The 14,455-nt window shown below is 38.7% G+C and overlaps 2 protein-coding genes across 2 annotated transcripts; both read right to left on the bottom strand.

The window, feature by feature from the left end:
- Window positions 1-7,750: 7,750 nt before the first annotated feature.
- On the bottom strand, window positions 7,751-8,680 carry LOC115588732 (olfactory receptor 13C4-like). The gene has a single exon (XM_030429503.1). The coding sequence runs from the start codon at window positions 8,678-8,680 to the stop codon at window positions 7,751-7,753; it is 930 nt and encodes a 309-aa protein (XP_030285363.1).
- Window positions 8,681-13,525: 4,845 nt separating this feature from the next.
- LOC115588779 (olfactory receptor 142-like) lies at window positions 13,526-14,455 on the bottom strand. The gene has a single exon (XM_030429557.1). The coding sequence runs from the start codon at window positions 14,453-14,455 to the stop codon at window positions 13,526-13,528; it is 930 nt and encodes a 309-aa protein (XP_030285417.1).

Here is a 14,455-nt window from a genome sequence, read left to right as displayed (position 1 = left end):
TAGTCTAATTCTATACCTCTGAAAGGCATTGGTCGACCCGACCCGACTGACGAAACGATTTACGGCAGTCAGACCAGAACTGACGACATTCAGGATACGGCATAGCTGTTTTGTTGCTACGCTAGTCAGTGCTAACTGAGCTAAAACTTTTGTCATGGCTGATTATGAGACAGAGAAAAGAAAAAGAATTCGAACCGAAGACCAACGAAAGGCCAAGAGGGAATCCGATCGAGCTAGGGCTAAAACACGGATAAACATTGGCGATTCCATCCAGAGATGGAGAGAGTTGCGGGGCTTGAAGGGAGGGTCGGATCCAGAATTCGCCCGATTCCTCCTAGACAGGTTTGTAAATTTTATTTCATTTATGAAATGTAATGCGGGACGTAGTTTACAGCAATACATGAATTTATGTTGTTACAACAAAGCTGGCAAACGTTACCACTAGATTAGCTCTAGAGACTACACTCGTGAAAACGACAACAAACGTCTTAGATCACGCATCCATTTCAGCTGTGTGTATCAGCCCAGCCAACCTGCAACGATGCATCGGTAATATCCTCTGTCATTATAAATGATTCAGTTTCTTACTTAGAACAAAACATCCATCACAATCACTGTGACTTTGCTGTCACGCTAGCTCTGTAGCACCGTGGGTAATATATATAGCTGGGAAATTGCAGCGCAACAGCAGCATTACTTTGTTTCACCGGCGGCATATTATATTAAGTAGAAATACAAATAGACACATTACCTCGTCCATATGCACGCTGCAGATAGCTGCTAAAAAAAAAAAAAAAAAAAGTTTTCAAAGCAAGTCCCGTCGTCTTTCCGACGTTTCCAAAACAAATCTACACGCGCCGGCCAGACAAACGTCTTCACGACAGTGGGCGCTAGAGCTCATGGTAAATGCAGTCTTCATTCCGGCAAAACACCACCACTTTCGTCCAGCGGGGCTGCCAAAATCAACACTAAATGAAAAGTCTGTACAGGGGCTTTAACAGAGACAGGTCAAGTACTAGGACCAAGTGGAAAACGGCCGCTCAAGCTGAAGCCTGTTTCCCTGAGTTTAGACCCGCCCACAAGCTCCTCGATTAGCTCTGCCATTTCTTGTGTGATTGGCCGTCCCCGCTGTCACTCCATCTTGCTTGCACACCGGTCTGCTATTGCCCAGGAGTCCTTATTAATCTGCCACTGTAAATTGGGCGTTTGTTCTGCCTGGGTCACGTCCGCTTGAAGGATTGTAATATCAGAGGTTTCATTTACATTAACGTTTGAATCGGTGTCCATGTGCGTATGTGCGTACGTGATTGCGTGCGTGTGTATGTGTGTTTAGGCGCAGCCAGGATGTAAATTACCAAATAATAGCCGGGGCGTTTATTTGTTTCAATCACTTAACAGATCAGGTGTTTATTTGGGACCAGGCGTTTAATTCAACAGTTGTGCATCTTCTGCAAGTGAAGCTGTTGCAGTGGAGGAAACTCTTCATCTCTGCTGTCACTCACGGTGACGTACATTTGTTCAGCCATCGCCCTGATCATTTTGCGGGACAGTCTCTCGTGGCGTGCCCGTTTGCTGGTAACTCGATCCGGCATCTCAAGCTCCTCCTCGCTGCTTCTCCTGAGTTTTCCTCTTCATATTTTACGACAGAAATTTTAAATTTCAAGTCGTACTTTTTATTTTTTTTGCTGCACCGGAGCCATGGCGATGTGATATTGACTGACAGAAAGCAGCGCAATACATGAAAAAGGCGAAGAAGAAAAACGTGCAGTGTTGGTGGACACGTCTTCTTCCTTGATTAAAAAAAATAAATAAATAAATTAGACTCAGCATTTATTTGGAACCGGCAGTTATTTATCAAAATATACACCTGCACCCAGCGTTTAAAGGGACCCTGCGGTTAATTGAAACCCGGCTATTATTTGGTCATTTACGGTACTCAAAGAAATGCGTTACAGCCGTCCTGCAACACCTTCACTGGCTCCCAATAAAGCAGCATATCCACTTCAAGATCCTCTTATCAATTACAAAGCTCTCAATGATTCTGTAAAATGTCTTTGAGGTTTTTTTGAAAGTGCTGATAAATAATTAATAATAATTATAACTGTAGAGCCTAAACAATGCAAATATTTTAAAAAAGGTTATGTTTAATGCCAAAGAGATACACGTACACTACTCACAATAAGTTAGGGATATTGTTATTTACATGAGTGCTTTTCCTATTTGGCCTGAATTTGAATGAAATAAGTAAAAGTTCCCTTTGATATTACTAATAATGAATGAGAAGAAACACCATTTTCATTAGTTTAATATTTATTACCCCAAAAATTTAGACAATAACTAGGATAGCCCCAAATAACAAAAATTGACAATGTCAGTAGCGGGTGTTTCCACCATTTGCCGCAATGACAGCTTGACAGCGACGTCTCATGCTCCTCACTAGCCTCATGATGTTGTTCTGAGGCAATGTGTTCCTCTCCTCCACAAGTGCTACGCGCAGTTCTGCCAGGTCACGAGGGGGTGGGGTACGATCATCCAGTCTCTGCTTCAGCTGGTCCCAGACGTGCTCTATGGGGTTCAGTTCAGGGGACATTGCTGGCCATACCATATGAGGCACTCCGACTTCCTGAAGTCGAGCTGTGACATTTCTGGCACGATGTGGTGGAGCATTATCATCCATGAACAGAAAGTTGGGGGAGTGCTGGTGGAATTGGGGGATGATGATGGGTTCTATGATGTCTCTGAGGTAAGAACGTGCAGTGACTGAGCCATCTACAATAACAAAAACTGTTTTGCGCTGACTGGTGATGCCTTCCCAGACTGTTGCACCTCCTCCACCAAAGTGAACCCTGGGGACCATGTTGACCTCGGCGTATTGCTCACCTTGCTTTCTCCAGCAACGCTGACGACCATCATTTCTGTGCAAGGTGACCCGACACTCATCAGTGAACAGGTCGGTAGACCACTGCTGCATTGTCCAGGTCACATGGTCTTGTGCCCACTGCAAACGTTCACGGCGGTGTCTTGGTGTCAGTGGAGTCACCTGCAACGGTCATCTGGCATTCAAGCCAAAGCGGTGAAGTCGGTTTCGAATGGTTTGTCTGGAAACCCTAGTACCCCTCACATCTCGTAACTGGGCCTGCAGCTGTGTGGCAGTTGCATAACGATGTCTGAGTGCATAGGTCCTTAGGTACTGGTCATCGTTGCGGTCTGTCACTCGTGGGGCTCCACTCCTGGGTCTGTGACGAACTCTGCCAGTAGTTCTGTGTCTTGATGCGAGTCTGCTGATGACACTTTGAGACACACCAAGTTCACGAGCAACATCTAACTGCCTGCCACCGACCCGAAGGCGCGCTATGGCTAGGTGGCGCTGCTCGTCCGTTAAGTGACGTTGTGTGTTCATGACTGTTTGAATGATGAATTTGGAATGACTTACTGACAATACCAGCTTTTTATACCCACAGAATGTTGAAATTGATGCCACATTGAAAAGGGTTTACTTTTAGTTTTTTGGTATTGGCCCCAATATGTAAGGCACACTGTACACAGTGAGACCATTACGTGGAAAACACAAAATGAGGTGTGTCTATCACCCCAATACAATTGCCTCCCTATCCCAAAACTCTCTGAAGTGAAACAAACACCGTATGTACGAAATCCACTGAGTCTCTCACAATATCCCTAACTTATTGTGAGTAGTGTATTTTCATGTATTATTTTTATGTTGAAAGGCTGCAACTGTTTAAAAAAACACTAACAATGAAAGATTTAGGGAAAGATACAGTAAAACCTCAGATTACAAATGTGATTTTATAAATCCAAACTCATGAGAATTGTGAAACTAAGTTTTTTCCTCTATAAAATGAGGTCTGTTTACCATATATTTCAAAAATAAGTGTAAAATTGGAGGTACTGAGTTGGAGTGAAGTTGACTAACAAGGTGAAACACAGAATTGGGTGATAATGTTTTGCTACATGCTTCACAACCAGTCAAACCAAAACAGGGAACAGTAAACTTAAAAGTAGCAATAGAAAACTAGAAGAACTACTAGAAAACACAGTGAACTGAAAGAGTTGGAGTTTTATTAAAAACACTTGTGTCCCCCCCCCACCTCTAAAATCAAAATTTCGTCCTTGCTGACACCGACTTAGTAGGCCTAAACTTCCATTTACGAACATCCATTTTTTTGCTCTGGGATTGACTGTTAGCTAAGCATGTATGCAGTCAGTTTCCATTGATAATTGAGACAGACTTTACTTACCAGTCGGAATTTGTTGTAGCTTGTTTGCTAAGTATCCCATTTCTTAATAACTGAAAACTGTGTCAAGATGACCTTTTGTTTAAATGACTTCTCTATTTAAAAAAAAAGTCATTGATAGAAACAATGTCTTGAAAGTCAATCTGCTACATACATGACATCCTGCAAAAAGACTGAGGCTATGAGGCTTCATATCCTTTGAAAAATAGTCAACATCGTCATCAGTGGATGATCCATGTAATTATGAAGACTTGGATATAAAGGAGCAGGATTGTTTTTGTATTGCAGTTTAAATACATGTATAATAATAATGTCATATCAAACTTTTTGCATGAATTACCTAAGATGTGCACACACACGTTCAACAACAGAAATCACTATACAACTGGGTCGACCACTGGATAAATGTGAATGATGTACATATTCAAAATTAAGCTAATAAAGAGCACAGCACCTAATTATCATCATTGTAAGAGCGTCTCAAAATAAGATAGCAATATTTATGATTCTGCATCCAATATGTAAAAAATATCCTATTCCTAACAATGAATGCCAATTTCACTTAAATTAAATGAAACTTTCATCTAAAAATACATTCTTCAAGGATTAACAAGCTTACTTTTGCTAAATGTGCAAACACTCTTGAGGATGTTACATGTAACTCCAACAGCCAGAGCAAAAAGCGGGTTAAACAGTGCAAATTCAAGGAAGAACAGACATAGGACTGTGAGTTTCCTTAATACTGTATAAAAGGCAAAATTCATTCATTATTTAAAGTAAGAACAATCAGAATTCTGTTTCGAATTTTGGTCAATTTGAAACCATAAATTAAGGGATTTATGACAAGAATTCTATTGCAACATGGTTGTTAAAGGTTTGATGGAAATTGTTTTGATATAAACGCATAATCATTATTTCAAAAAGCAGAGTTACACGAAATGTTTTCTGTGGAAGTCAAACATATTCTAATGAGGTTCACGTATGACTAAACTATGAATAAAACATGAAATAAGTAAATTATCATTGTTATGTATCCAACTATGTTGTTGACGGCGTGGGGAATGTATGCATATACTCAGTCTAGATGATAGCAGCATGTATATGCTCATGATGTATAAAAAAGTGTCATCCAAGAGAAACATACTAACTTGATGAATGTTTGCTTTGACATGACAGAGTGGTACTCCAGGGGTCAACATATAGACACATATCTGCAAAATGCCATGACTGAAAGAATAGACAGATCACTGAAGGCATATGAGTAGATTATTACAGTTTGAACAAGGCATCCAGAATGATAGATGATATCTAAAGCTGTACACATCACATTTATTATCAAATACAATAATAACAACAACAATACACTGCAGTAAATGGATCCAAATATAAACCGCCACCAAAAAGCCACAAATAATGCTCAGAACAGTGCCAAACTTCAGCAACAGTACAAATAGGGTCTCAGCACATAGTCCGGGCTATTAAAACTCCACTAGGTTAGCTGAATTTCTAATGAAAAGCTGACAAAATTTACCACTCTTCTGCAGTAGCTTCCTGTTGACGGGAAGTCCCGACGAGTCGATTACCGAGTGCAGTAGAGTTCCGCAGCTCATGGATGAAAATGTATGATTATGACTCCATGGAAAAGCAATCAAAGTTCATATGTGTCTTACCTGCCAGTTTATAACAGTTATTATCGAGAGCGGACAGGGAAAAGAACGGAATTGAGCATTTCTAACCGCACTCGGTAATCGTCGCGTCGGGACTTCCCCGACCCTGAAGCTGATGGGGGAGAGTTGAAATCTGTTTTTAGCTTCACAATAGAAATCCAGCTAAGCTAGCGGAGGTTAGATGCCCCGGACTATGTGCTGAGACCCTGTTTGTACTGTTGCTGAAGTTTGGTGCTGTTCTGAGCATCATTTTTTGGTGGCGGTTTATATTTGGATCCATTTACTGCAGTGTATTGTTGCCGTGCGATCGTTTCTGAGGTTGATAAATGAAGTTTGATAAAGTAGATTTGGGAACTAAGACCACGCCTCGAACGTGTCCCATTTCCGCACCAGACGCATTTAAGCACACCACATCTGTTTCTTTCTCCTTTGACTCAGCCTTCACCCCCCCCCCCCAACCCTCTCCTTTTTTTTCTCTTCTCTTCTCTCCTCCTTCGTCTCATTACAGGAACCACCGGGGATCATTCTCAAAAGAGGAAGCATGGAGAAGGCTCCCCCACTCAGAGTCTTGACTTCCCAGATTCACTCTCGTCACATCACCACCAACCTACACCGGTCCATCAACCTCCTCCCACATCCTACTGTCTACAACCCTGACTCCCCCCTCCATCCCTTCATCCCCCCATCCCTCCATCCCTCAACCCCCATCCTTCCATCCCTCTACCCTCGACCCCCACCTCTCACCCCTCCAACACACTGCCGATTCTACCAGATTGATATTGTACAATAAACCATTCTAAATTCATATCAGTATTTGGCGTGGTCTGTGTTAGTGAAAACTCCGTAAATTAGCGGTCTGCTAACTTGATCTCTCGAGAGGGAGTCTAACGCAGTTTCACGGTGATTTAGACCATGGATTAAATTTACACCGGAATATCCCTTTAAAATACAACATTAATTAAAATAATAATATTCCACAACATATAATAATAATAATGATAATAATAATAATGATAATAATATTGCAATCTTAGTTCTACAGGTTTAGTGGTCATTTGTTATTTTAAAGGGGAGCTGTTCTTAGAGACTATTTGAAATCTTGGCCTCAGACCAAAGGTCCTGTGTGTAGACCAAGTGGGTCTATATTGCCAAAAATGGAATATAATCTTCATTATTGTGCTTTTATGATGTATTATAACCTTAAAATGGTCTTTGTAGGATGCAATATGAACATCACCTCTAGATGTGACTAAATCTAATATACTGGGCTTTGAACTTATTTGTGTTAAATCACAAGCATAGAGAAACATCCTACAAAGATGGATTATATACATTTTAGGTTTAATTCCATCATGTTGTTCTTAAATACATGGAGGGAAAATGTGAATTGACTGCACAGTGTGGTGTGCAATGATGCCATATTAAACTTTTTGCATGAATTACCTGAGATGTGCACACACATGGTCAACAACAGGAATCACTATACAACTGAGTTGACCTTTGTCTAAATGTGAATAATGAGTATTCAAACTGAAGCTAATAAATAGAACAACACCTAATCATCATAATTTTAAGAGCATCATAAAATAAGATAGTGTTGATTCAGCAATCTAAATTCAAACTAAAATCCTGTTTCCAAAATTCAATGCAAGTATTATTTAGATGAATTGAACCTTTCAACTAAAAAGACATTTTTTATAGATAAACAAGATCACATGTAATTGAGGATATGACATTGTCACTCCAACAGCTACAGCAAACAGCTGGTTAAACAACAACATCAGAAATAGGACTTTAAGTTTCCTTAATAAATTAGACAGAAATCATTTATTTTTTTAAAGTAAGAACAACCAGAATTCCTTTACGAATTTTGGACAATTTGAAACCGTAAATTAATGGATTTAATAATGGAGGTATGACAAAATATTCCATTGCAACAAAGTTTTTAAAGGCTTGAGGGAAATCTTTTGAACCAAATTGCATGAACATGACATCAGAAAGTATATTTACAAGAAAAATGAGTAGGGATGTTAAATGTGGCACACATGTTTGCATGAACTTTGCCCTGTTTTCTATAGAATTTGCACATGTTTTAATGATATACATGTAGGACAGAACTATGAATATACCATGAAATAGGTAAATGATAACTGTGATGTATACAACTATGCCGTTAACAGCAGTTTCAGCCGGGAAACAAGCAAGTTTAACAATCATCCAATTCATACAATAAATTTTGGCAATATATTGGCTGCATAACTTTAATCTAGATGTTAGAAACACATTAATACCTGCAATGCAAAAAGGTGTCATCCAAGAGAAACAGACTAACATGATGATTCTTCGCTTTGACATGACAGAGTGGTACTCCAGGGGTCGACATATAGCCACATATCTGTCATATGCCATGACTGAAATAAAAGACAGATCACTGAAGGCAAATGAGGCATTTACTTGAACCTGAACGAGACACCCAGAATAAGAGATAACCTGAACAGGAGAAAGCAGATCCCAGAGAAACTTGGGGTAGAAACCTGCTGACCCATAAAGTCCATTTATGCAAAAAGTACATATTAAAATATACATTGGTTCATGCAGGTTTTTATCCATGATGATAATCAGAATAACAGTAGTATTTACCAGCAAAATCACACAGTAACACAGTAAAGTGAGAAAGAAGAGAGTAAATCTGTGGTTATTTGTTTCATTTAAACCTAAGAGAAAAAACCTTCTAGTTTGAGAAACATTATCCATCATGGTTAGAAAACTCCTTGTTCCTGTGAAGGATAACTCCATCACTAACAGTGTCTGCTCTCTCTCCTCACTATTTAATATCTTGTCTGACTACATCAACACACACAAAATCAAACCAGCCAATCAATCCTCTTTTTTTCAATCTGAAAGTTTTTGGCACTTGTAGAGCAGAATTCTTGAACAACAAAAACATTTATAACTTTCCCCATTTGGAAAACTAATTTTTCAGCACACTGTAGGCTTAGTATGATATGAATTTGACAATAAATCAGCTTCTCGCTCCAGTTACATAAAAATGGTGAAGAGCGTCCAGTTGTGTGGGCTGTGTTAATTATGCTTTTATTAGTCCTATACAGATATCCTATCGTCCACTGCAAAATTTCAATTTAAAAGAGGAAATAATGAAAAATAAAAGGTCCAACAGGATGCCCAGAAAGATGGAGTAGTGCTACATGAGTCAACTAAAGACAATGTTTTTAACCAACTTAGACTTATTGTTAGATCGCTACCTAGCTGCTAAAAACAAAATCAATTATCAGTGAAAATGAGCACATGAGAAATACTCATGTTTTTGCTGTCCAAAGTTTAACACCCATTTAAGTAAAAAAAAATACAATAAAATCTGTTAACATAACATTGTCTGGAAATGCAAGAACATCTATGCGCGGTCTGATAATCATCTCCCGACGAATATTTAATTCTCTACGCAGTAATGCTGCACCTTCATCCACGGGATCATTATCAAAAGGACATGCCATGGTAGTGAAAATTGTCCCCACCTAATATAACTTCTAATGTAGGCCTACTGACTGATTTTTGCAATGACTTTCTCAAAAAACAGACGGCAGAACTATACTACGTCAAAACTCGCCTGCTGACTGAATGAATGAGGAAATCAAATACCATGTGTGGCTGAAAGAGGGCGGAGACAGAGAGAAACTTGAGGTTTGTTTAGAAAAACCTGGTCCCGACCAGGTTAGGTTCATAGAGTATGTTACCATGGTAACTGACCGAGAGCTTAAGTTACCTCTCTCTGTGAAACAGGCTAGAGTTACCCCTCTTTCTCTGGTTTGAGTTACCTCCCTTTGTGAAACGGAAAACTCAGAGTTTCCCTCATTTCAGGGTTAACAGACTCAGAGTTTTCACTAAACCTGCTTTGTGAAACGGACCCCTGGTCCCGACCAGGTTAGGTTCAGAGAGTATGTTACCATGGTAACTGACCGAGAGCTTAAGTTACCTCTCTCTGTGAAACAGGCTAGAGTTACCCCTCTTTCTCTGGTTTGAGTTACCTCCCTTTGTGAAACGGAAAACTCAGAGTTTCTCTCATTTCAGGGTTAACAGACTCAGAGTTTTCACTAAACCTGCTTTGTGAAACGGACCTCTGTTCTGTGTACTGTGTTTACAAAGTTGATTTTCCATTTTCGTTTTATTGGTCTTAGGTGTTACTTTGTGATGCTGCTATTATGTTATGAGAACTGAGTTTTATGTTTGGTAATAAAAAGTTAAACTGGCAAAAACAAATGTTTTTTTCTCAGGGTGGGTGCATCATATAGGAATTATGCTTAGGGCACCAAAATGGCTAGCAGCAGTACTGAACTTAACCAGTATGTTGTAGCAAAGCTAACGCTATCTTGGATAACAGTGAGCTGGGGATAATGGAGTGTAAACCAGATCTACAGTAGTTCTCAAGCAGTGGTTAAACGGGCACTATTTATACTAATATATATGGAGGAGTGGATAAGATGAACACATTTCAGATATGTTGCCCTGTAGACAAGGAATAATTAACTACCCTTAAATCTCCCGTCAACCGATATTAGGGTTAGGGTTAGCCTCTTTTACACAGAGATTAGTGCTTTTGTTTTTTTAAACTGAACCACCCCAGCCTGTTACGACTCAGTTCTGCTTCCATTGGCAGATCAAAAAGTGTCCCCACATACTGCCTGTGTAGCTTTAAGGTAAGAGGGTATTGCGATCTTAGTTTCACAGGTTTAGTGGTCATTTGTTATTTTGAAGGGGAGCTGTTCTTAGAGACTATTTGAAATCTTGGCCCCAGACCAAAGGTCCTGTGTGTAAACTCAGAGGTGACAATATTGTCAAAAATGGGATATAATCTTCATAGGGGAGACTGGGATGAGCCATTTTTCATATTTAGGATTACTCAGAGATGGACAGAGTACTCGACCCCAGTACTTGAGTAAGAGTACAAATACTACTGGTCAAAATTTACTCCGTTACAAGTAAAAGTAGCTCAGTCGGCATGTTACTCGAGTAAGAGTAAAAAAGTACTTGCTTTTAAAGGTACTTAAGTATCCAAAAGTACATGCTTTTAAATTTATTTTAAGTAAAAGTAAGAGTAAGAGTAAGAGTAAATTTCTTATTTTTCACATCAATTTCTAAATGAATTTAAGGACCTTTTAACTCTTGTTTCTGAGAATTAACTCTTTGAAACCACCTGCACTGATGTGCTTGCTTTTAGAAGGACAATGTTATATAAAGCCTGCAGAAACACCTATAAAAACAAATCAAATGAATGGGATCACAGGAGGACAGCAGATGTTGCAGATGCAGATGTTTATTAACAATCATTAAAACTGTAACCAAATGAACCTGCACCGTCCAACTAACTCTCTATCATTTAGCTAAGTTGGGAACTGGAACCCCCTCAAAGACCAATGTTGTCCCCAGACCACTGGTTGAGAATCACTGTTTTACAAAAAACTACATCTGATGCAGCCATTGTCGCGGTTTTGTGTTGACAAACGCAGTCGAGAGCGTGGCTACTTTGGTGGTGTCCTTATAGGGAGGGATGACGTATTTCCGCTTTCACGTAGATCCCAGTGGATAGCATGCACTGTGATAGGTTTCCTTCTTTGACAAACACAGCTTGTGTCCAATAGTATTTTAGAAAAAAAGAAAAAAAAAAAGAGCAGACCTGAAAGTAACGAGTACTTTTCAGCCTTCCTAGAAATTAACTCGAGTAAAAGTAAAAATATTTGTCTTGGAAATGTATTCAAGTAAGAGTAATAAGTACCAAAGAAATCTAATACTCAAGTAAAGTACAAATCCTCTGGATATGTACTTAAGTACAGTACTCAAGTAAATTTACTCCGTTACTGTCCACCATTACTACATCAAGGCAATCATTGTTTTGTCCCGAACTAATATATCTGCATATATTTCAGGATGTTGTGCATCCCTTCAAACAAACAGAATGAGTGTAAACATAACTGTTTCGATTATATAGCATGTCCAAAAAAAGTGGTCTTGTGGCACAACTTACCCCGTGTATGGGGTAAGTTGAGCATAGGAGCGTGGTAAGTTGAGCCGTAACCCTACTCCTCCCCACACCTTCCTCCCCACCTCCACCCCACCCCTCCCTCACCCTCTCTAAACAGCAGTCACTTCTTCACATTCTTGTGTAATTTTATTTATTATACAAAATTCAACATGTACAATAACTGTTTTATTATTATTGCTTATTACTGCTAAACAGCTGTTTTGTAAAAAAAAAAAAAAAAAAAGCATTTTAACATAAGAATACCTTAAAGATGCTTGGGAAGAGGACTTTAACATCTGTGTTTTTGGAAAGAAAACGCTAGAACTGAATTCTTGGTCCAGAATCATAGTTTCTTGTTGTCCTTGCTGACAGTAAGGTCAGTTATGGACTAGTAACAAATTTTAACAATCTGAACTGAAACTCTCATCATCCGTCCTTCCTTCCTCTGTCTATCCTCTCTTCTCCATCTTCATTAAACTCCTCCCTCCATCTTCCTCTCATTTCGTCTATCCCCATCTCTCCCTCGATCCATCCATCTCCCACCTCTGCTGGCTGGCTCAACTTACCCCAGAGCTACCATTTTGTCTTTATTAGTCCCCACAGCTAAAATGGTGCACTTTTATGCTAGGTTTATGACCTCATGTTGTAGCTCATAGATACCACAATTGATGTATAAAACTAATTTAAAATGATCTATTTTGGTCTAAACACAAGTCTCATATCATGAAACTTATGACAGACAAAATTCACTTTCAGGAGTGAAAAAACTTTTTGGGGAAAAAAATGTCTAACCACTTTAACCATGTGGTTCTTACCTTCACAGACTCCATGAAATTGATGCCTTCCTCCTAAATATTTGGTCACATGTTCAAAGTTTTTTACCGTTTCCCAGCAACAAGGGGTGGCTCAACTTACCCTTTGGCTCAAGATACCCCTACCTCCCCTACTTATGCTTTCATTATGTATTATAACCTTAAAATGGTTGCAATGTGAACATCACCTCTAGATGTGACTAAATCTGACATACTGGGCCTTGAACTTATTTGTGTTAAATAACCAGCAGGTCATAGAGAAACATCCTACAAAAAAGGCTTATATACATTTTAGGTTTTATTTCATCACTTTGTTCTTAAATAGAGTGCAATGATGTCTTATTAAACTTTTTGCATGAATTACCTAAGATGTGCACACAAATGTTCAACAACAGAAATCACTATACAACTGAGCTGACCATTTTCTAAATGTGAATGAGGTGAGTATTCAAACTGAAGCTTATAAAGAGCACAACACCTAATCATCAGCATTTTAAGAGCATCACCAAATGAGCTAGCGTAACATATGATTCATCACCCTAAATCCCCCCCAAAAATCCTATTTCCAAAAATCAATGCAAATTTCTGTTAAAAGAATTGAAACCTTCAGATAAAAAAAAAAAACCTCAAAGATTAACAAGCTCATGTTTGCTAAATGTGCAAAAACTCTTGAGGATATTACATGTAACTCACACAGTGCAACTCTAATTAAGAACAGTTTACATAGGACTTTAAATTTCCTTAATACATAAGAAGTCATTTAATTTTTAAAGTAAGAACACCCAGAAATGTCTTTCGAATTTTGGTCAATTTGAAACCATAAATTAATGGATTCATTAAGGGAGGTATGACGAGAATTTCCATTTCAACAAAGTTTTTAAAAGTTTGAGGGAAATCTTTTGAACCAAATCGCACATTTAGAATATCAAAAAGTCCAATTACTATAAAAATAATTAAGGCGGTCAAATGTGGCACACATGTTTGCATGAACTTTGCCCTGTTTTCTAAAGAATTTGCACATGTTTTAATGAGATACATGTAGGATAGAAATATGAATAAACCATGAACAAAGTAAATGATTACCGTTATGTATACAACTATGCTGTTAACAGCAGTGTCAGCTGGGAAACAAGCAAGTTTAACAATCACAGGATTCACACAAAAAAATCTGGTGATGTATGGGCTGCATAACTTTAATCTAGATGTTAGAAACATATTTATGCCCACAATGAAAAAAGGCATTAGCCAAGAGAAACAGACTAATGTAATGAGCCTTTGCTTTGACATGACAGAGTGGTACTCCAGTGGTCGGCATATAGCCACATATCTGTCATATGACATGACTGCAAGAATGGACAGCTCACTGAAGCCAAATGAGGCAATTACTTGAGCCTGAACAAGACATCCAGAATAAGAGATAACATGAACAGGAGAAAGCAGATCCCAGAGAAACTTGGGGTACAAACCTGCTGTCCCATAAAGTCCATTCATGCAAAAAGCACATATTAAAATATACATTGGTTCATGCAGGTTTTTATCCAAGATGATGGTCACAATAACAGAAATATTTACCAGCAAAATCACACAGTAACACAGTAAAGTGAGAAAGAAGAGAGTAAATTTGTGGTTATTTGTTTCATTTAAACCTGAAAGAAAAAATATTCTTACTTGAGAAACATTATCCAT

The sequence above is a fragment of the Sparus aurata genome, chromosome 9 (genome assembly GCF_900880675.1).
Source record: "Sparus aurata chromosome 9, fSpaAur1.1, whole genome shotgun sequence".
Lineage (NCBI taxonomy): Eukaryota > Metazoa > Chordata > Actinopteri > Spariformes > Sparidae > Sparus > Sparus aurata.
This window is presented reverse-complemented; position numbering and strand designations above follow the sequence as displayed.

Excerpts from the sequence above, each read along its gene's own strand:
- LOC115588732 (XM_030429503.1), bottom strand. The coding sequence starts at position 8,680 with ATGATGGATAATGTTTCTCAAACTAGAAGGTTTTTTCTCTTAGGTTTA.
- LOC115588779 (XM_030429557.1), bottom strand. The coding sequence starts at position 14,455 with ATGGATAATGTTTCTCAAGTAAGAATATTTTTTCTTTCAGGTTTAAAT.